Here is a 21,824-nt window from a genome sequence, read left to right as displayed (position 1 = left end):
CATCAGGAGTATAAACAGTTTATTCTGATGTCATTTGTATAACCAGAGTTTTATTACAAATACCATGGTTAAACTATGATTAGTGTAGCAAATCCATGGTTAATTTGTGGTTACCATAGTTTATCCATGGGTTTTATGGGTGGGAGTAAAACCATAGTTAATTTTTGTAAGGGCTTTGATGTTGAGGCAACATCATAAAAGGTTTATTTGAAAAGAAAAAAAACAATCATGCACACTTCATTTCAGGCTGCTTGCCACATATATCCTTTAGGATTGCCTGCAACTCTCAGGAGTATTTGTGGATTTATTAACATTAGATTATCTCTTGCTGGCTCAATCTGCTTGAATCGGTTATTTACAAATGCTACAAATGACTAAAGAAACCCCTGTCTTTTCACACTCCTTTCCAAGTATTTTCTTTTACAGTTAGTACTACTCTCTTTAATGGTCTGTATTCACAACGCTGCCAACAATTTCAATATGAAAATCACAAATAAGATCTCAGTCTGGGTTTCTCTTTCAGTCCGACTTTAACAGCTCATTATTTTTCATCCTTCGCCCGAGCAGTCTGTACTGCTTCCTCTTCCTCACTGGACCTTCAGTCTGAAGCCACACACTGGGTTTGGTCACATTAGGCACACTAGCAACAGAGGAAACAAAAGACCCTGTTGGTTAAGCAGCAGCAATTTTTTAGTTTATGAAACTGAATGACAAGACAATATCTCTATGCAGTAATAACAGAACTGTTCATTCACACTTACCCGCTTTTTTTTGTTTTATGAAATGACAATGCAGTCCGCGGATTCTCCTGTGTTAACAAAAGTTGGATGAGAAACCTACTACAGACGTGGAGGAAAAGCAGACAGACAGGTAAACTGAGATTTAGATATGAGATGATCAAACTCACGGAATATTCGTTTTAGTGCCTCGATTTCTTTTAAAGGGTTTGGTTTCTGGATTTTGAAGGTGTATTTTGCAAGGTCATCTTCACTGAGTTGATTTGGACAAAAGCAAAAACACTCGAATGTCATAATATCCTTTATGCATACACTACCATTCAAAAGCCTGAGGTCATTAAGGGTCTTCTCAAAATAAATTAATACTTTTATACAGCAATATGAGAGCGATTTCTGAAGGATCACGTGACACTGAAAAACTGGAGTAACAGCTAGTTATCAAAGAAATAATTTACATTTGAAAATAAATACGTTTTGATGAGTATTAAAAAAAATAATAATGATTGTTCTGACCCCAAACACAATGGTAGTGTAAATAAATTATTTTGTACATAATTGTGCAGAATCACAAAATGAAACCGTACTGCATTTGTCCATATCTACACGAAACAAAGTAACTCTGCAGCAGATTCTTGACATAATCATAACCAGTAACACAATGGTTGTGGGATGCCAGTGTGAACAGAGCTGTATTAATATCACAATACATACTGGCTGATCCCTGGGTGATGTGTAGGGTTTAGTTCCCTCACTGCGGTGGAGTGACAGAGGTCTGTGTTTGGTTTCTGGGTGCACACTGCAGTTGAAGCGCAGCACGCTGACAGGCAAACGAACATGCCAACTCTCTGGATACTTCTTTACCAGATTTTCCACCATACTGTAAAGAAGCCATACCATAGTTTTTTCAAAATAACTCTGTGCTCTGTAACATCGCGATTTATGTCCAAACAACTCTAAACTTACTTAACAATGTGGTATTGTGTGTGGGGCTCAAGCTGCGAAGCCTGGTGATGCCGAGAGACGAGGGGGATGTCCTTTATCATCAGAATATTATTGAGGGCTCTGTTAACCGACAAAAGAAAGCAAAAAGATTAAAGATCAAATATTAAACAGTATTGAGACACTGAAATAACCTTTCAGCACATTTAAATGAATAAAAATACAATTTACAAGTACAGATAAATGAAACCTGCACTAATTGCTCTGACATTATCCAGTGAATCACGACTTACCGTTCGGACCTGGATCCCTCGAGCACCCCAAGGTGTGAGAAATCCCAGAGGAAACCCGTATCGGGAAATGGCATCACACATACAGGCAATGGAATCAGAATTAGGCTTTTCTGATGGAAAGATTTCAATCCACTGGGTGTAATAATCACAGATGACCACGAGGTGGCTATAGGGGCCTTTGCTTTCTTGAAAAGGCCCTGTTACATCTATACTCAGCCACTGCCATCTCTCCGTCACCTAGACGGAAAAAATAAGATAAAAGAAAATCTAAATGAACAGGTAAAACTAAGGTAAGCCACACTTTCACTTTCATAACTATTATGGCTACTATTTAATGTCTTCACACAGAAATTCCCGCTGTGACAGAGGACTAAAAAAGGCCAAATCTGTAAAAGGCATACCCGGATAAACTGAGTGCTTGGATTTTCAGGTGTTTCAAGAGGCGCATCATCATCATAGGCGACGTCATTTCCAGGATCCTGCACACACATACAAAGAGTAAAACAATGCTAAAACACCCTTCAGGAGACTATTCCCAGATCTGTAAGGCTTAAGTTTATACATTCACAGACTGTAATAATGTAAAGGTCTACATACACTAGCATCATCATCATCTTCATCATCATCATCAGCCTCATCATCACCCTCCGAAAGCTTCATCCAGTGAAAGCTCTGTGGAGACACATTGACTGGTGTGTAATGCACGAGTCAGTGTATAAGATGCTCTACAAAAGACAGACAGAAACAACTATTAACCTGTGGTTTGCAGTAGTCATCGTGGAAGCTGCCAGCGTGCAAGAGGCCAAGGCTGGACCCATCAGAATCCACAGGCACACGAACAAACTTCCCCTCAAGCCTATCAAACCCATGGATGAGAGACGTTAATAGTAAGACAACTAGAGAAAATTAATCATTTGGCGAAAAACTAACAAATACATAGGCTAACACACATTACCGTGGTGTTACTGGTGCCGATACTGCGGTTGGTTTTGGTTTGATAGGCACTTCAACTGGCTTACGATTCTGAAAAAACACAAAACAAGTGAATAATGTCAAAAAAAGATGAAAACACTTTCTAATACAGCTTTAAAACAATGGATCTCAGGACACAGATTTTATATTCCTGAACGTCTGTGTAAGCCAAACCCCTCTGACCTAAAAGTTCATATTTTATATACCATAAACTGCATAAGACCAATAATACACAAAATATTTAAATGACAAAGGCTGAAAATGAAAACCAGCAATTCTGGATTGTTTGGAAACGCTTTGATGTAAAGAACCACTGCTTTCTGGAAATGTATTTACTACAATTTTTACTTGATATGACGAGGAGTGATTCTTCGTTCCGAAAAAACCTCCCGTACGTACCAGAGATCGTCTCTCTTGACAGCTGGCACCTGTGAAAATCATGAAAAGAACACATGGATTATGAGCAGAAGCGAAAAAAAAACCACGGGTAATTTGCATTACAAGTCACAACATTTCAAAGACATGCACAAAACTGTTCTGACTTGCCTTCCACTGCAGATGTTTAGGGAAGTTAAAGATAGTCGGGACGGCATTTTGCGCAGTCGTTTGTGGCTGCCCACTTGTTCAAAGCAGTCCTTCTCAAAATGATCCGAGCACAGGACTGAGTTCCCAGTTGGCCACCAGTTCTGCCATCTCATCCGCCGGAGCCACTCTCTCACTCTCAAGCCGTCAGCTAGCGGGAATCTGGAGCACGGACACAGAAGTAAACACACACACCTGCATAAGCGGGTTCATGCATGCGTCACAAAACCATAACAATGCTGGACAAATATGCGTGCATTTAAATACACATTATATTGGGGGTTTGTTTGAAACTTTACGAACATGAGATATATAAATACACAACTTACTTGTGAAAAGAAAACTCGCCCCTGTTGTACGCCTCTTTATACTCTCTATCTGAACGCTTCTTGCACTTATAGGCTGAACACACTGGCATTTTTTATTCAATTCCAATGCAATTTCAAACGTTAAACAGACATATTTTGTATTTCCGGAAACAGTTCTTCTGGTGGGATCTAATGGCAGATTGAACACTGGGAGTACTGCCACCTAAGGGACACTTTAATAATCTCCGTTTTGCGATGGAGCCCCATTTTCCTTCTTTGCTGAGAGCTGTCCTGTCTGACCCTCCTCATTTCCAGCTCTGATTGCTGTTTAAACAAACAGTATTGATAAAGAACCCTCAGTGCTGCTTCAACTACACATCAGTGCTTCAGTTAAAATTTTTTTTTTTTTTTTTTTTTTTTGAACGAATCGTTCTTGGTCACTTATAAGGAAAGTTCGCCCACAAATTAAAATTTACCCTCATGTAATTTCAAACCCACTCCCATTATGTTCAAGTCTTGACAGAAACTTCTCGGGTTTCATTAAAATGTCTTATCCTTTCTGTCTAATTGGGTTTGGACATGAGGCTGAGTAAATGACACAATTTTCATTTCTGAGTTTTGAGATTTCTGAACTATCCCTCAAGTCTAATTCTGAATGTCTGAAATGTAACGACATTACGTTTTTATTTAGATAACCACTGCTGTCTTTTTCTATAGTTTTGATTAAGTCAAGGTTACAAAAATAATGATAACTCACCTACCTGTATTTATTAAATTTTAAACACAAGACTGAAGTTGAATGACTCACTCACTCGTAGCACTCAGAGACATAGGTCGCCATGCACAGATAACATGAAAAAAGAACCAGTAAACGAATCTTTTTGGTTCAAAAGATTCGATTCACTTTAATAAAAGAAACTCGCTAATGCTAATCAACAACAGCTTCTCAAAAATGCAACACGGCACACACAAAACGAGATGATGACAACAGTCCCGTCAATGATTACATTTACAGTAGAGTTTGTAACTGCATTCACACACACGCACACACATACAAATACAAATACGTTACGTCTGTAAATGTATTTTTGGCAAAGCTGAAGCATGTCTGATTATTTCTGATTAGCAGCTACACGATATTAAAACATCTGTTATACATTATGTATGTTTTGTGTTTAGGGGCTTTTAAACATCTGAGGATTAACTTATGTTACTTGGAACTTGCAACAAACATCTTAAACTTACGTGTGAAAAGAAAAGTCGCCCCTTTTGTATGCCTCTTTATATGATCCATCAGAGCGATTCTTGCACTTATAAGCTGAACAAACGGGCATTTTCGAACAGAATATGTTACTGCTCCATTCAGTTTCACCAGTTTCGTCTCATAGGGCAACAGCAGCAAACGACTGTGACTGTTTTGTATTTCCGGATGCTGTTATTCACTGAGAGACCCATTACCGCCATCTACAGGACATCGTCTGATACTGCAGCCAGTTACACAATCCGTTTCGAAAAGACTATTTATTTATTCATTTATTTATCTATTTATCTATTTAGTTATTTATTTATCTATATTTCTGAAAGGAAACGTGAGCACTGTGCATTTATTTTATGAATATGTTTTTTTTTTATTTTGGTGTTGCAATTGAACATTTTTGTTAAAAATAATACAAACTTTAATATGTGAAATAAAACAGATATGTTTTATTTTTTAAAAGATAATTATATTGAATTTAAAATGTGATATATTATAAATGTACTTATTAAATACGGAATATGTTTTTTTTTACCATTAATATTCTTATGTTTATCTCAGTATTTTATTTGCTATGATTGCTGTTTTTAATGTTGCCTTTGATTCATTGGTTCATGGTTTTATAAGAAAGTTGCATTTAATTAAATGGATTTATTAATTTTCTTACTACTTACATATTTACTCACAAAACCGATTTACATGTCAAACTACTAAGCACATATGATTTTCACAGCTTTGTTATCTATAGATTTTAAAAGTCTGTATTATTTAAAATACATTTCAAATATTTTATTGTTTAAATAAAAATATATTTGTTCGATAATAAATAAATAAATAGGCTACAAGAAAAGAAAAGAAAAAGCTAAAGAATACAAGTTTTTTCTTCGATTCATGTTGCGCCTCCATCCTCCAGTCCGGTTAGAGGGCACCAATGCGCCAAAAAGGTGGCTTGCCAAGATTACAGAATAAGACAATGACAACGAAGCCCATTAAATGACAGCTTATGTCCCTGGATACTGAAAACACAAACCTTACCATCAGACGTCTTTTGAGTCCGCTGCAGAAACACACAGATTAAGATTTAATTCAGTAAAACGCTAGAGATATTGGCGTTGTCCTTGTTATTGGCGGAATAAGCAGGAATATATATCGAGGTGATATGCAACTTTAAAGATGATGTTTATTAAAGAGGAGAATGATGACACATCTGGTCCAGAACCATGCACAACAGAAAATGAGCACCAGGAAGGTTGGTGTCTATTTTTGATTCTCTCTCTATTTTTATTTTTTAATTGTGGTGCATTAATGTAACCAGTTAAAGCTGATTAGAAAAAAAATAAATCTCTGTTTTTTCCTGCTTGTGTTGGTTTTTAATAATTTATAATAACAGGCTTGATGGAAGTGAAAGAGGAAAGTCACATTCTGAATGAAATGAAATGGAGGAGAGACACCGAGCTCATGATGTCCTCACAGAAGAAAAATCATTGATTTGCTCCCAAACCGCAAAAAACAATTTCTCACAAAGCAGCACTCAGAAAACAGCCAAAAAGCCTTTCACCTGCGCTCTGTGTGGAAAGCAGTGCGCCCACAGAGGCCACCTGAACGATCACATGTTAACTCACACCGGAGAGAAGCCGTTCGCTTGCCCTCAGTGCGGGAAGAGCTTCTCACGCAGAAGAAGCCTGAACGATCACATACTAATTCACAACGAAGAGAAGCGCTTCGTCTGTCCTCAGTGTGGAAAGAGGTACAAACGCAACGAACACTTTCGGACTCACTTACTAAGTCACGATGGAGGCAAGCCCTTCCCCTGCTCACAGTGCGGAAAGAGTTTCAGTTTTAAACGAACCCTTAACGATCACATCAAAATTCACACTGGAGAGTGTCTGCACACGTGCCTTCAGTGCGGAAAGAGTTTCCTGAATAAAGGACACCTTAAGGATCACATCAAAATCCACACCGGAGAGCGACCTTTCACCTGCGCTCAGTGTGGAAAGAGCTTCATCAGTAAACAGAACGTGACATCTCACATGAGAATCCACACCGAGGAGAAGCCTTTCAAATGCCTTCAGTGTGGAAAGGGTTTTGCGTGGGCAAGCTGTCTGAAAATCCACATGCGCCACTCTCACTCCGAAGAAAGGGAGTTTACCTGCGAGCACTGCAATAAAACCTTTGTTTTAGAGTCTTACCTGAAGAGACACTTGAAGATTCACCAGAACGAGAAACCTTTCGTCTGTTCGGTGTGCGGGAAAAGTTTTTTATGGCTCCTGTGTTTCAAAGCGCACCAGAAAATACACGAGGGTGTGAAAACCCATGTGTGCTCCGAGTGCGGCAGGGCCTTTGCCACGGCCGATTATTTGATAAAACACCACAAAATCCATATGGGAGAACGGCCGTACGTGTGCTTATACTGCGGAAAGAGATTTACTAAGAAAGCAAACCTGGTAGATCATGTGAGGCTGCACACTGGAGAGAAGCCGTACACATGCGCTCAGTGTGGAAACAGTTTCACCTCAAGAAAAGGTCTAAGCTATCACAGAGAAAAGCATTGTCCTCAAAGCGTGCCAAAGTCATGTTCAGCTGAAATCCGGACAGTGCCGGATATGCCTAAAGATTGCGTTTCTACCATTACATCTACAACCTTTAGTGGTGAATGAGCTCTCATTCGATGTGAATGGCAGCAGAAAGTTTGTGTATCTAGTACTTTATTGTAAAAGAACATTTAAGGGAAGGAAATAAAACAGATAAGCAAGGCAGTGAGAGTGGAGTCTGGGAAACTGTACATATTTTAGAATACATAGATGTAAATGTAGCTCTGGCTCTTTTCAGCACTGCACTCATTGTCTTCTGTCTTCCATTTTTATTTCCACAGTGTGAAGGATTTCTGAATGAACTGTTCATTTTAAAATCTTCCCAGTCTACTGAAATTTTTTTTTTTTTTGACATCAGCTTCAAACATTACAATGCACATGATAACTTGTGTTAAATCTACAACAAGTAAATCCACTACAGCAAGCTAATTACTCTTCAACAGTGATCCTATCCACCTTATTTTTCAACGTGGAAGTAAGCTTTTTTTTGTGAATGCGCTTGACTTCCGGTTCATTAGCTGCTGTATGGAAATAATGAGAAGAAAAACAACATACAGTAAACTGTAAAACTGTGTGCGCTACAAACTCATAACTAAGATAATACTTTAAAATAATATGGTAAGACATACCAGTTTTCTATATTGAGCAGCAAAACAAGCTGTTTTGTTTAATTGTTGTACAGTGTGAAAATAATTACGCTATATTGATGTGCGCATGCCCAGTAGCCGCAGCTGTATCCCAACTGACCTTGTCCTGCTCTTAAGAGAAAAATAAGGTGGTATCCAGCTACTGCAAAAAGTTCAAAGACAGGTTTCTGAAGATGTCTGCGCAATTGTTTCTCTGAAGCATAAGCTCTATAGTATATTTAGAGGGGGTCAAGCATGCACCTAGAGGAATAGCCTATATTAAAAAAAAGTAGCATTTTTGTATTTATTTATTTTTTTATGAATTTTATTCCAAAGTAGAATTGTCCTGGTCAAAAAATTATATAATTCTTGTAGATGATTCAATCAAGCAAATTCCAAGATCTAAGTAAGCTGTATAGAAAATAATATACTGTGCATTAAAATGAGATTTTAAAGCATGTAAGAAACCAAAAAAATAATAAATAAATAAATAAAATAAAAAAATGAAACGCGTTTTTATATATTTAGATTTTATTCATTTCACAATTTGAATTTTTTTTCTTTGTGTTTTTAATTTGGTGCTAGTGTTTATGGAACTAAATATAAAAATTAATGTATTTACGAAATATGATTACTCATACTCTTTGGCATGATACACAGAATTGCTGCTGATTGTGATTGTACATGTTTACTGTACTGTAATAAAAACAATTGAATGAAGGGTGTTGTGTGTGTGGTTCATGCTAACAGTAGTAGGTGGCGGTAGTGCGCTATTTAAGTTTGCCAGTTGCTATCAAACTGATGAAAACAGCCTCTTTCTCTACAGAAAAGGAACGGAGGTCAAATCCCACTTGATGGGTTTTTAATGATAAAAATGAGAACTCACAGAGAAAACCTTCACATGCCCTCAGCGTGGAAAGAGGTTCCCACACAAAGGAAACTTCAAGAGGCACATATTAAGTCACAAAAAAAAGAAGCTGTACACTTTTAATCTATCATAGAAAAAAACAGCGTTCTCAAAGTGCACAGCATTCATGTTCAGTTTGAGTGAAGGTTGTGTCAGATGAGTTCAATTTTCTTGTACTGTGACTGAATATATCAAGGGAAATATGGCCATTTTAGCTGTGAAATTATTTAGGATTGATTCAAGATTTAAGTTTATTGAATCTCTTTTGAAATTTTTAAGCAAGGCCAGTAATGTTTGTGTGCTGATTGTGCATTATGAAATACAAACATTCTGTCAAAATGATGTACGTGTGATCACTGTTCAATTAATGCAATGAAAACACCTGATAATTTACACAGAACTGCTACTTATGCGCACATAAAATATAGAGAACCATTCAAACGCAAATATGTCAAATGTGTTTTTTGGTATTTGTGCTCAGAGAAGCTGTATATGAGATCCCATACAGGAACAGAGCTGGAGATTTCTATTCATTTCACTGTGCTCTCAGATAGTGGTACAGCTTGTTAGGATATCCTTATATCCTAGAATTTAATATTATTCTTCATAGCATTTTCCCCACTTTTAGACATTTTCTAAGTTATGATTATTATTTTAAATACTGAGAATATTATTGACACGTTAATAGTGCTTACGCTTGTACTTCCAGATAAAAGTCTATTGTTTGTGGGTTGCTACTAGCGCCCGGCTGTTGTGAAACAACAGGATCACACAGTGATATTAAGTCCTAGTGGAAAGGCGGCAAGCGAAAATACCGAAGTTTTCAAATTCGTTTTATAGAGTCATCTCTAAGGAGAAGAACTGCAGCTGTGTCTTTGGGATGAATCATCAGATGACCTCAAACAAAGAGCGTCCCAGCTGCACCCCGACACCGTGCGCACGGGGCAAACGGCCAATGCATCAAAGCACTCTGACTCTTGGCGATCAGACCCAATCTATTTACTCTACTACACACGCAGAGGTAAGAGCACGCGACCAGCGCTCAGCTTAACGTTGCATAATTGCATCTTTTTTTTTCTTTCTCAACAATGGCCTCTCGGTAGAAAAGCGCATTAGAACATTACGCATATAATGCAGAATAGTCTTAGCAGTTCAAAAGAGTAATTTAAAAAGAGCCCTTTTGTTCCATGAATGAATACTTACTCAAGTTCTGGAGAAGAATGTGCATCCCTTTTTGAACAGTAAAGTCTGAAATGTGTGATTTCAATCGAGTTTAATTCATGCAAGTCTGCAGATTATAACCTAATACTACAGGAGATAGATGACATCAGAATATTGCATTCATATAGGGTGACCACAGTCCTCTTTTAGGACCTAAAAAAATACCTAGCATTTTAATCTCTTTTGAATGAGCGCCAGTTGTTCACTTTCACGATGACGTGCTCTGTGTAAAGGAGGATCAGATATTTGTCACTGAGCTCAGGATCTGTTGAGCAGCAAATCCTCCAGCGTGATCTGTCAGCCATCTCTCCTCTCAACCTGTGATCAGTCAAATCTGACCTTTTTTCCATCCATGGCTTGATTTTCCCTCGTGGGTTAAAGGTTTGAAATAATGCATAAATTACATTTGACTGAAATGCTTGTATTGAAACATTTTGCATTCTACGCATGATAAAACTGTGCTAGATGTTAAGTTTTGTGAAGGAGGGCCACTGGTAGGAAGCTTTTCAGCGGTGTTTATGATCAATATGCATAAGTGACTGTAAAAAAATGTAGGTATGGAAATGACATTTTGTTTTGATATTTGGGATATGGTCATTGTACTACTTTGAGCACTACTTTAACCACCAACCAACCACACCCACCCCCCCCCCCCCCACCCACTGTCCTCTTTTTGGAAAACTAAAATATGGTCACCCTAATTCATAGTGCTATTATTTCATAATTTTATATCGGAGAATTTTACCAAAAAAAAAAAAATGGCCACTTGAAAGTAAAAACTAAAATAATTTTGCTGACAGGAACTAACATTTCAATTCTGTTTCATAAGAGTTTTTCTGGGAGAGGCCTCGACGGTCAAGCGCTGGTCTTTCTGCCCCGACATCCATGTTATCCCTCTCAGCATGATGGAAAGCTGGAGCTCAGTCACATCCGTGTGTCACGAGGAGGACAGACACACTCCAGAGATGTACACGGCCCGAAGGACATCATACCAGTAAGTCTGAAGTCTTTATTCAGTTTGTTTTTTAATGCAGTAGCACATCTTCACAGTAGGGTGTTGAACCTACTGAGTATGTGAAAATGTTAAAATCATGTAAAACATATTGATAAATAAACCACCTCAAAGTACCTAATTATTACTAAGGATCAGTGCTGGAGTGTGGTCCCGGAGCAAAGTGGGGTAACAAATGAAGCCCTGCTTAGGATGTTGTGTTATGTATGTGTACAGCATTACATCCTGCATGGAGTGGGGTTACAGAACAGGACACAGAACAGTGAGGGGTTTGTGATGAAAGAGGTCACCAACCCCGCTGAGGCCACACTGTACCAGACAACATATCAAACAGTGCACTGCACCACCTCCAAAAGATATCAAACAAATGAGGCACGCGGACAGCCAGTCCGCTGGCACAGCCATAATATTATCACAGGTAATTTAGCCACTGTGTATGCTATATGTACACAAAAGAGCATTCAGAAAACTCACTTCGACAGAGGCAGTTGATGTTTGTGTTGCAGTATGCAAGTGACTCTCATAAATGACCATGCAAAGAGCCATTTTGCTATTTTGGGCTACAGGAGAGGAGAAGGCAGCAGCTGGGCCCAGGCAGGTCAGAAGACAGTCTGGGGAGAGCATTCTGTGGGCAGCTCGGCGCTGGGAGATGCACAGCGACTCTTTTCATTTGTACTAAACATGACACCAATAAACAATGAATAAAATGAACTCAAAATGACTCGAGACACTTTACTTTGCTGGTTAGAAGTCAAATAAAGTTCTACACTGCATATAGGTCTTCAAAACTTGTGTTCTGTGAAAAATGTGTATTTGGTATATTTTGTGTGTCTGTATACAGTGGTGTGAAAAAATGTTTGGCCCCCTCCCTGATTTCTTATTTTTTTTGCATGTTTGTCACACTTTAATGTTTCAGATCATCAAACAAATGTAAATATTAGTAAAAGATAACACAAGTGAACACGGTTTTTAAATGAAGGTTTTTATTATTAAGGAAAAAAAAATCGAAACCTACATGGCCCTGTGTGAAAAAGTGTTTGCCCCCTAAACCTAATAACTGGTTGGGCCACTCTCAGCAGCAACAACTGCAATCAAGCGTTTGCAATAACTTGCAATGAGTCTGTTACAGCGCTGTGGAGGAATTTTGGTCCATTCATCTATGCAGAATTGTTGTAATTCAGCCACATTGGAGGGTTTTTGAGCATGAACTGCTTTTTTAAGGTCATGCCACAGCATCTCAATAGGATTCAGGTCAGGACTTTGACCAGGCCACTCCAAAGTAGTAGTAGTAGTAGTAATAATAATAATAATAATACATTTTATTTGAAGCACCTTTCACAAAACTCAAGGTCACTTTACAACAAGTATGAAATAATAAGACAATAGACAGCAATACAAATAGAGCAGTGCAGTTACAAAGAATGGGCCATTTTAAACAGGTGAGTTTTAAGTCTGGATTTGAACTGAGGGAGAGAGTCAATGTTACGGATGTCTGGTGGAAGCGAATTCCAGAGTTTGGGAGCAGAGCAACTGAAAGCTCTGCCACCCATGGTGCTGAGGCGGGCGAGGGGCACAGTGAGGTGGATGGAGGAAGATCTAAGAGAGCAAAAAACAGTGGCAATATGGAAAAGATCAGACAGATAAGGAGGGGCAAGGTTATTGATAGCCTTGAATGCAAAAAGTAGGATTTTGAATTAAACTCTGGATTTTATCGGAAGCCAGTGCAGATCATGTAAAACTGGACTAATGTGGTGAAAGAAGGGGGGTATTGGTGATGCGAGCGGCAGAATTCTGGACCAGTTGAAGCTTATGGGTGGATTTGTACAGTAATCAATACGGGAAGTGACCAGACTATGAACAAGGATAGAGGTGGAACGGGAAGTGAGAAAGGGGCAGAGACGATTAATGTTACGAAGATGGAAATAAGCAGACCGTGTTATACTATTAATATGTGGATGGAATGATAATAAACTGTCGAGGATGACACCCAAACTCTTAACCTGAGGGGAGGGGGAAACAGAGGAGTCGTCGATTATGGGGGAAAAACTGTCAGCTTTGGAAAGTGTAGTCTTGTCTAGTCATTTTGTTTTTCTTCAGACATTCAGAGGTGGACTTGCTGGTGTGTTTTGGATCATTGTCCTGCTGCAGAACCCAAGTTCGCTTCAGCTTGAGGTCAAGAACAGATGGCTGGACATTCTCCTTCAGGATTTTTTGGTAAACAGCAGAAATCATGGTTCCATTTATCACAGCAATTCTTCCATACTGTGTGTTATATTAAATCATATTTGGGTTAGTGTTAAGTATTATATACTACTATAGTATTTGTTAATATTTATCTTTTAATTTCATTTTAGCTCTTTATTTAAACTTTTTTACATTTCTGTTTAGCATTAAATTATAGTAATTTCATTACTTAAACTTTTTCAGTTTTTTATGACAAGTAAACATTACTAATCTTCAATTCTCATTTTTTCTACATCTAGCACGATGTACATTTTATTTCAGCTTTATCACTAAAAAATATTTTTAATAGTTGACAATAACAATGATTTGGAAAAAAAAGTTTTGAATCAGTTTATTGTTGTGCTGAACACACTCAAACACAAAATGACAGTTAAAAGAACAAGGAGAGAAGACAAACTTAAGACAAGCCAGTAGAAACAAAGAAATACGAGGAGAGAAAATGAACATGTATATACAGCCCAGCAACAGGTGTTGGATTGGGAAGTGGCTAGAGCTAGAGGACAGTAATGAGGTACACACAGCACTAGTACAGCAGTACGGGTCTACACTCCCCTACACACACACTCCAGTTCGGTTTTTCCAGTGCAATTTTCAGAACAGTGCAGAAAAGCATGTTTCCAAGCCATCTGAGGAAGAAGACTACTGATGATATGTTCTGTGCATCTAATTAGATGAAGTAAATGTTCAGTAGATGCTTCAATTTAAAAATGAATGAGAAGAAATTAAGCCCTCTTTATATTTTGCACAGACTTAACACATTTACTATGACATGTAAATATACATGGATGTAAAACGACTGAAATGAACGCAACATTTCAGTGTTGGAAAAAAAATAATACTTCAGATGGAAAACAAATGTATAATTTGAAATTAAACCTAAAAACAAAAAAATACATATGAACCTCATGAGATATCTGCGCACATTTAAGCTGTTTACTTGATGTTACTTTTCACTATGGGCTCAGGCTTTACATTGGTCTGTTGAGATGTGACGTTGAGTGGGGCAGATGACACTTTTAACACTTCAATTTATCCGAATTTCACTTTTCACTAGAGCCTAATCTTTTACTCATTCTTCTTCTCCTTCTGTTTAAGAAGTTTGTTGATCTCTCTCTTCACCATGCCAGCATATTTGGTGATGATGCCATGCTGGTTGAGGCCGGGCAAAAGCAGAAGGAAACTCACTGTGGATACAACAGAAAATGAGTTGAAAATCACTAACACAATAGCCCTGTGAAGTAGGGCTGTGCGATATGGACAAAAAAATCTATCACGATTTTTTGATCAATTTTGCGATTTCGGTTTTAATCACGATTTTGACACACACAGACATGCTTTACAGTCATAAATGCATTTTTTATAAATTTTAAACATATTTCCAAAAGAAAACCAATGAGAGCTTTATCAAAAAGTTGTAACATGCCTCTAGAACAGACATAAGTCAAAATAATCACTAAGTAAAGATGTCAAACAAAATGTCTAGACATATGGCAAAAAAATAAAAAATAAAATAAATAAATAAATACAAATAAAATAAAACCTGTGTCCATGGCTTTTTTTTTTGTTTGCCATGCATTGGTCATAGAGCTCATTGTAGCGGTGCCTCAGGTGCTGAAATATATTTATTGCCTGCGGTTCACACGTACTCCGTTTGCAGTGCGTATACAGTATGTGTATGCGGTTCAGAAGCAGCAGCGAGAGCGCGTTATTGTAACGCGAAAGCACATTAAAATAATGCGCGGGCGCGAATCGAATCTCTCCGCTTGCACGCAGATTTCCATTTGCTCTGTCACAAAACCAGACGCGCCTGCTTAGATACACGCTGCTCTCCGCTTGCACGCATGTTTGCATTTGAAACGTGTCTCCTCTCTCTCACTCACTCACTCACTCACTCACTCACTCACTCACTCACTCACTCACTCACAACTCTCTCTATGCTCATGCACTAGATATTCATTCTTTTCGCACCTTTCAATTTCTAACCTTTTCTGTTCACATCTTTTACCGTGTGCAGTGTGAACGTTCTGATCCATTAACATGAGCTCGGAAAAAATAAGCATCACAGACAGAGTGTGTGAACCTGGAGTTAGGCATATGCTCAGTCTGTTCTGTTCTCGCGCTCCACTTAGGGGCGCTGCATTCTGATTGGATCGGATAGCATACTGCAGAAGGTCGGGACCGCGGAAAATCATGCTATAAAGCGATTTAGAAATCGCGCACGCTCAAATCGTGATTTTATTACGATTAATCGCACAGCCCTACTGTGAAGGTACAAACCCACCACAGACACTGAATAAAGGTACTGTTCATTTTTTACAGTTCTAAATTACTGTCCCCCATGAGGCGACTTGTTCTATATATCATAAAATGACTCTTATTGGGATACCGATTTGTTAGGAATCTTCATATTTTTTCGAAAGTACTATTCACTTCATAATGGATACAACACTTTCATAACAAGTGAAAAATGACTTCAGAATATTTCACTTAATTGATACAAAAAGATTGAACAAACTTTGTGTGCAGGCCAGGAAGGGTAAGTGGCAGCATATTTCTGGATTGCTTTCCATGACCTAAATACAATGACCTCTTTGTTGAGCAGCCTAGTCACTGTTTGCATGAGCTAAGCTTTGATAAAAGACAGTGACTTCTCTACAGTTTGCACACTGTGGTGTCATAGATTCATAGATCTTACAGCCTTTTTTCTGCTAGAACATTGGAATGCATCTGTGATGCAAGAGATAGGACACAAGCAGGACTTTGCTCTAATGTTATACGACAGCCTTTCATCACAGGGGATTTCTTCAGGCAGTTTGCTTAACTTGGTAAACTTTTAGCCTATATAAACAGTGTACATACCGATCAGGTAGGTGAGGAAGAGGTTATGCACTTGTTGTCCGATCCAGGCCACAGCCACAAGACTGCTGATGACGGAGAGGAAATACTGTAGAGAAGTAAAACAAATGTGTTACAAGGAGTAGACAGAGGAGGAGCCTATTTTCTACAGAAGTTAGACTAATATACACTAATGCTTTTGGTTTGAACATCATCTGATCAACACATTTATATTTACTGATCACTGCCTTAATGAGCGAGTCATTCAGTCATCCATTGAGAAAGCAAGTGACTGTCTTTAAAGGGATAGTTCACCCAAAAATTAACAATTTGTCATTAATTACTCTTCCAAACCCGTAAGACCTTCTATCATCTTCAGAACACAAATGAAAATATTTTTGATGAAATCTGAGAGCTTTCTGACCCTCCACAGACAGACTACCACATTCAAGGCCAAGAAAGAAAGTACAGAACTAAACAAAATAGTTCAATAATCCACCTGACATCAACGGTTAACCATAATTTTATGAAGCTACGAGAATACTTTTTGTGTGCAAAGAAAACAAAAATAACTTTATTCAGCATTTTATTTGTTTTCCACTTCTCTGCCGCCATTCTCAAGAGTAACACGATGCATGCGTCCAAAAATATCGTAATTTGTGTTCTGAAGATGAAAGAAGGTCTTATGGGTTTAGAATGACATGAAGGAGGGTAATTAATAACAGAATTTTCATATCTTGGGTGCACTATCACTTTAAGAATGGGTCATTAAGTCACTGGCTCACTTTATTCATTTAAAAATGTGGGATTCATTAAGGGAAAGAAACAACAGTTTTGCTGTGGCTTTGTTCTGAACTATTTCCTTTTGTGAAATTGAGCAAAACAGATGATATTGACAATATTGTGTCTAAAATATTTACATTTGCAGTTGTACAGATATTGGGGGAAAACCGCACTCTTGCTCAAGTGATATTGCTAAACTACATAATATGATATAAATATCAAATATAGAAGACAAAAACCAACACAGGGTCATTTTTGGCCCTCATATCTTGAATTTCATTGTCATATAACTGCATTCTAATAAGCTACATCATGCACTTTTTCAGGATTATGAAACATAACATAAAAATGTTCTCTTAGGGGCTCAAGTGCTCCTTAATTATGTATAAGTAGGGCTAGGCTACTGTTTGTTTATTCTTACTGCTGAGCAACAGTGATAAAGCCAACTCAGTGTGAAATGGCAGCTTGCTTTGAGTGTGAAATGCTTATGAGTCACTAGTGAATCTGAAGACATAAAACAAGGAAGGTGCTGTCAAATGCATACCATTTTTGGCTTTTCTTCCTTCAGGGCAAACAGACGTTTCCACCAGCCAAGCACGCGACGCTGAGTCTTCACAAGGTTCCCACAGATCTCATGGAAACGCTGCTGCTGTTCTGTGGTCCTGCGCAGGAACAACATAGTGCTCAGAAAACATACACAATAAACAAACAATGTCTAACACAAACACATCATAAATGTTCACTCATAAACGAAGAGGGAATCTTTTTCCATTTCTGCTTAGTCATTGCATTTTATTTTTGGGCTTAAAACATGACCATATTGAAGGCTTAAAGCTTAGAGCCACAGGAAGCTGCCAGATACTAAAATAAATGCCAGGGGTCTGACTTGCTCTGCAGAATGTGATGTGCATAGCAAGACCTCTCACTGCAGAGTGGAGATCTGCTGAGTCAAACCAACACTGTGCCTGACACTGGACACTCAGCAGCAACTGCAACCTGTCACTCAAAGACACCAGCGACCCCGGCTCCTGAACTAGAAACACTGTGCCTGACACTGGACACTCAGCAGCAACTGCAAAGTGTATATATGATGTGCAAGTGACTACGTGTCTTCCCAGAGGATCTGAAGAGAAACATGCTATTTGATTAACCTCGCTAGTAGATGAAGAGATTGTTACTTTAGAGCCTGTGGCTGAAAGCAGGAATGCTGTCGTCCCTTCACTCACCATTTGTTAGAACCAAAAACACGGGGGGCAAGAGTGGGCACCAAGTAATCAGCCAGGCACAGGATCATGACAGTGCAGGACAGACCAGTAAGCACAGAGGGGTCCAAGAAGTAGATTAGCCTGCCAATGACAAAATAGGTCATAAACTCTTGCATTCATTTCATTATTTGATGACTGTATGCAAATTGTCACATTAAAAAAACAAAAAAAAAAAACAGAGTGACACACGATTAGTTCATAGCACAGGATGTTTCTGAAAGTAAAAGGAGGAAGAGTAAAAAAGGAACTCATTTTTCTTATAAAGACATCACTATTAAGAACTTTCCTCTCCTTATATATATAATTTTTTTGAAAAAAGTTGTCCTCCTAAGACAAGAACACATTTTGTTTTAGATTTTAGGACAACTTTGATGAAAGGTTTTGATCCACTTCAAATGTTAAGTTAACTACTGCATCTTTCTGAAAAAAAAAAAAAAAAAAAAAAAGAAATAAAAATGCAGCGACTGATACATTTATAGTTATTTTTAAAGCTTCAAAGTACTGTCACTATGAAATGACTTCATTATCGTTTATTAAATTCCAAAAAATAGGTTCTTGTTAAAAACTAACCAAATTTCAAAAGAATGCGTTTATAATTTCCACACAGGAGAGACTTGGTGTTGATTCCAAACAAAAGGAAATATATCGGTATTGGCATCGGCCAAAATAAGCTGAAAAATATTGGCATATCTGCAAAAATCCAATATGGGGCATCCCTACTGGCATCATCATTCTAAATTCAAAACAGTATTCTATTCTTCCAGAATGTAAATTACTGTATACAAGCAATAATTCCACTGGCATTCATGACATCATGCTAAACATCAGATAGATTACAACATCATAATAGAATATTAACAACCTATTTAATCAGAGACTCAAGAAAGCAAGTGTTCAAGGACTTCAGCTTTCAGTGTGTAACCTTATCTGATTAACTGAAGTGAAAGATTGGGCCTTTAGTCAGGAAGTAGCTCTAATGCATGCTCTGAAGCGCAGACTCACATGAACAGGATTGAGGTGGCGCCCACTAATACTGCTGGGTACCAGGGCTTCTCCCAGCGCAGGACCTGATCTCCGGCCAGGATCACCTCTCCCCATCCCTGCAGCTGCTCTTCCAGCTGACTCGTCTCTTGAGCCTAGACAAGTGCTTTCAGTCAGTAACAGTGTCAAAACAATGACTTCCCTTACGACAGACGACATCGCATAATCGGAAACTGTCGTACAATGGGAGTGTCATGAATTCATGGGATGGGCACGTCCAGCATGGAATGTCAAGAATGTTAAATAGATACCAACATATATCAAATATCTTTTAGTTGTTAACATATACGAAGTTAAACAGAAGAACATAAATGGCTTTAAAGACAGCGACTGGGAAATCCCGTGTTCAAACCAGCAGGCCATATTTAAAAGGTCTGTCCAGTTACTTCCTTTATCTGTGATATATGACGTAAACATATATGTAGTTAAAATTTTAAAGTGTATTTTAAAAGGCTAAAGCATAAACACCATCCACAGTTCTCGGTGGCTTTACAATTAACGTAACGTTAATCTCTATAAAAAAAAAAAAAAAAAAAAAGCCAGACTCGGATGTAAAGACTTCCGTCAAGCTTATCTCCAGCAACGCTCATACAAATTTTAAAGTTACAAATATTTATCAAAAGCAAATACTTGTTAAAAATGTAATATATGTAACAAACAAATCCATTATCCATAAAACCATTTAGTAAGACGCGAGATATACAGAGTAATCCGTTTTGTTAGCACTGAAATAGTTAACTTAGCTTGCTAACATCTTATCGTGCAGTTGATATCCGTTGCGTTTACCTTCTATTCGCTGCATTCACAAGACAACATTTACTAAATTAAAGACAGATTAAGTTTAATTGTGTCATGTCATGCCTTTGTTTAATCTGTTTAAGGCTGTGACAACAGTATAAATCCGCGTAGCATATGGCTAAAAAATTTGTTTAATCGCAAGATATACATTTCGACAGCTAGTAAGACGGAACATTAACAGCCCCACTTACCAACAGATTAGCACTTTTATTATCGCCCTCAGCCATGGTTTATTTTGGTGTATTCCAGATATTGTTGCTCGGAGAGCACGGTTATATGAACGCGCCTCCCCTGTACTGCGGCAGTCTGTCAAACCGACCGTTATTTTCAGGATGTTTTTATCTGAAACTCGGAACACTAGGACTCATGGGAAATGTAGTTCACTAGTAAAATACAAGGGGGAACCGTTTACAAATATGGTACAGGGCCTTAAAACTACAAAGACGTTTCCCCCAACAAATAAGCTCTAATGGGTGAAAAGCTGTGGGCTCAGAAATGATCTACTTTGGAATAGCAGATCATTATTATTTTGCCAGTATTTTTATTTTTTTCTTATTTATTTATTATTATTGCTGTTTTTTTATTGACTTGTTTATTTGCTGTTATTTTCTGTTTTAATATTGTTACTGTTGTTACTTGTACGGTGACCTTGAGTGGTTTGAAAGGCGCCTCAAATAACAAAATGCATTATTATTATTATTATAGAGCCAAAGATTACATTTCCCCTAAATTAAAAGAAAAACAAAAATCACATTATTTTTACAATAATTTGGGTAACCGGTTAAATGGCTGAACTTAAAAAAATGCATTACCTGCAAACTACAAAATGTGTAATAATGGGTGAAAATCTGAATAAGATTTACATCTCTTCAAACTATGCTCAAGAAAGGGTCCAGATAATGGTATTTCACAGGTGTACATTTCTGTAATCGTGTGAAAACAAAGGGAGAAAACGAAACACAGCCACAACATGGGATGGGACTAAAGGTTAGTTTTGGTAAATTAATATAGTTAATGGTTTTAAACTATTAATTGACTATTTTAATATATAATATAGCTTGCAGTTGTGATATAGTTTTCACTACAATTTAATATTTCAATATACTTTCAAAATAATGTTTAATTTTAAAACAATCGAGAAGGTCAAATATAAGTTCAAGTGATGAGTAAACAAAACCTACTAATAACTAATAATTGAATACAAAATGTGTCATGCTCAAGAACAAATAGGCTTTAAAAATGAGGTTACTATTAAGCTCAGGTTAAGCAACAGAACCAGACTTGGTTTTTGAAAGGGGGTCACAGCACTGCTGTTAACACTGGCTAATGAAGCCTTGTTCATGAACAAGGTTAAACTGCAGTACAAAAGATACACAGTGTGAATTAACAAGTGTAAAAATCAGACAAACATGAAC

The 21,824-nt window shown here is 37.7% G+C and overlaps 4 protein-coding genes across 4 annotated transcripts; 2 read left to right on the top strand and 2 right to left on the bottom strand.

The window, feature by feature from the left end:
• Positions 1–1,850: 1,850 nt before the first annotated feature.
• LOC122136549 lies at positions 1,851–3,397 on the bottom strand. Its single transcript, XM_042720304.1, has 6 exons — positions 3,341–3,397; positions 2,925–2,992; positions 2,726–2,825; positions 2,567–2,641; positions 2,371–2,448; positions 1,851–2,206 (listed from the first exon to the last, which is right to left on the bottom strand). The coding sequence occupies exons 1-6, from the start codon at positions 3,380–3,382 to the stop codon at positions 1,904–1,906; spliced, it is 666 nt and encodes a 221-aa protein (XP_042576238.1). The 5' UTR covers positions 3,383–3,397; the 3' UTR covers positions 1,851–1,903.
• Positions 3,398–6,045: 2,648 nt separating this feature from the next.
• LOC122136548 (gastrula zinc finger protein XlCGF57.1-like) lies at positions 6,046–9,023 on the top strand. The gene is made up of 2 exons (XM_042720303.1): positions 6,046–6,335; positions 6,477–9,023. Exon 2 carries the CDS (start codon positions 6,523–6,525, stop codon positions 7,741–7,743), a length of 1,221 nt encoding a protein of 406 aa, XP_042576237.1. The 5' UTR covers positions 6,046–6,335; positions 6,477–6,522; the 3' UTR covers positions 7,744–9,023.
• A 916-nt stretch (positions 9,024–9,939) lies between these two features.
• On the top strand, positions 9,940–12,168 carry LOC109053359. The gene is made up of 4 exons (XM_019070759.2): positions 9,940–10,231; positions 11,261–11,425; positions 11,660–11,861; positions 12,010–12,168. Exons 1-4 carry the CDS (start codon positions 10,091–10,093, stop codon positions 12,120–12,122), a joined length of 621 nt encoding a protein of 206 aa, XP_018926304.1. The 5' UTR covers positions 9,940–10,090; the 3' UTR covers positions 12,123–12,168.
• A 1,835-nt stretch (positions 12,169–14,003) lies between these two features.
• Positions 14,004–20,733, bottom strand: LOC109048753 (ADP-ribosylation factor-like protein 6-interacting protein 1). The gene is made up of 6 exons (XM_042720302.1): positions 20,601–20,733; positions 19,573–19,706; positions 18,532–18,651; positions 17,850–17,967; positions 16,547–16,631; positions 14,004–14,871 (listed from the first exon to the last, which is right to left on the bottom strand). The coding sequence occupies exons 1-6, from the start codon at positions 20,634–20,636 to the stop codon at positions 14,753–14,755; spliced, it is 612 nt and encodes a 203-aa protein (XP_042576236.1). The 5' UTR covers positions 20,637–20,733; the 3' UTR covers positions 14,004–14,752.
• Positions 20,734–21,824: the final 1,091 nt, after the last annotated feature.

This window comes from Cyprinus carpio, chromosome B3 (assembly GCF_018340385.1).
Source record: "Cyprinus carpio isolate SPL01 chromosome B3, ASM1834038v1, whole genome shotgun sequence".
NCBI classification, from domain to species: domain Eukaryota; kingdom Metazoa; phylum Chordata; class Actinopteri; order Cypriniformes; family Cyprinidae; genus Cyprinus; species Cyprinus carpio.
This window is presented reverse-complemented; position numbering and strand designations above follow the sequence as displayed.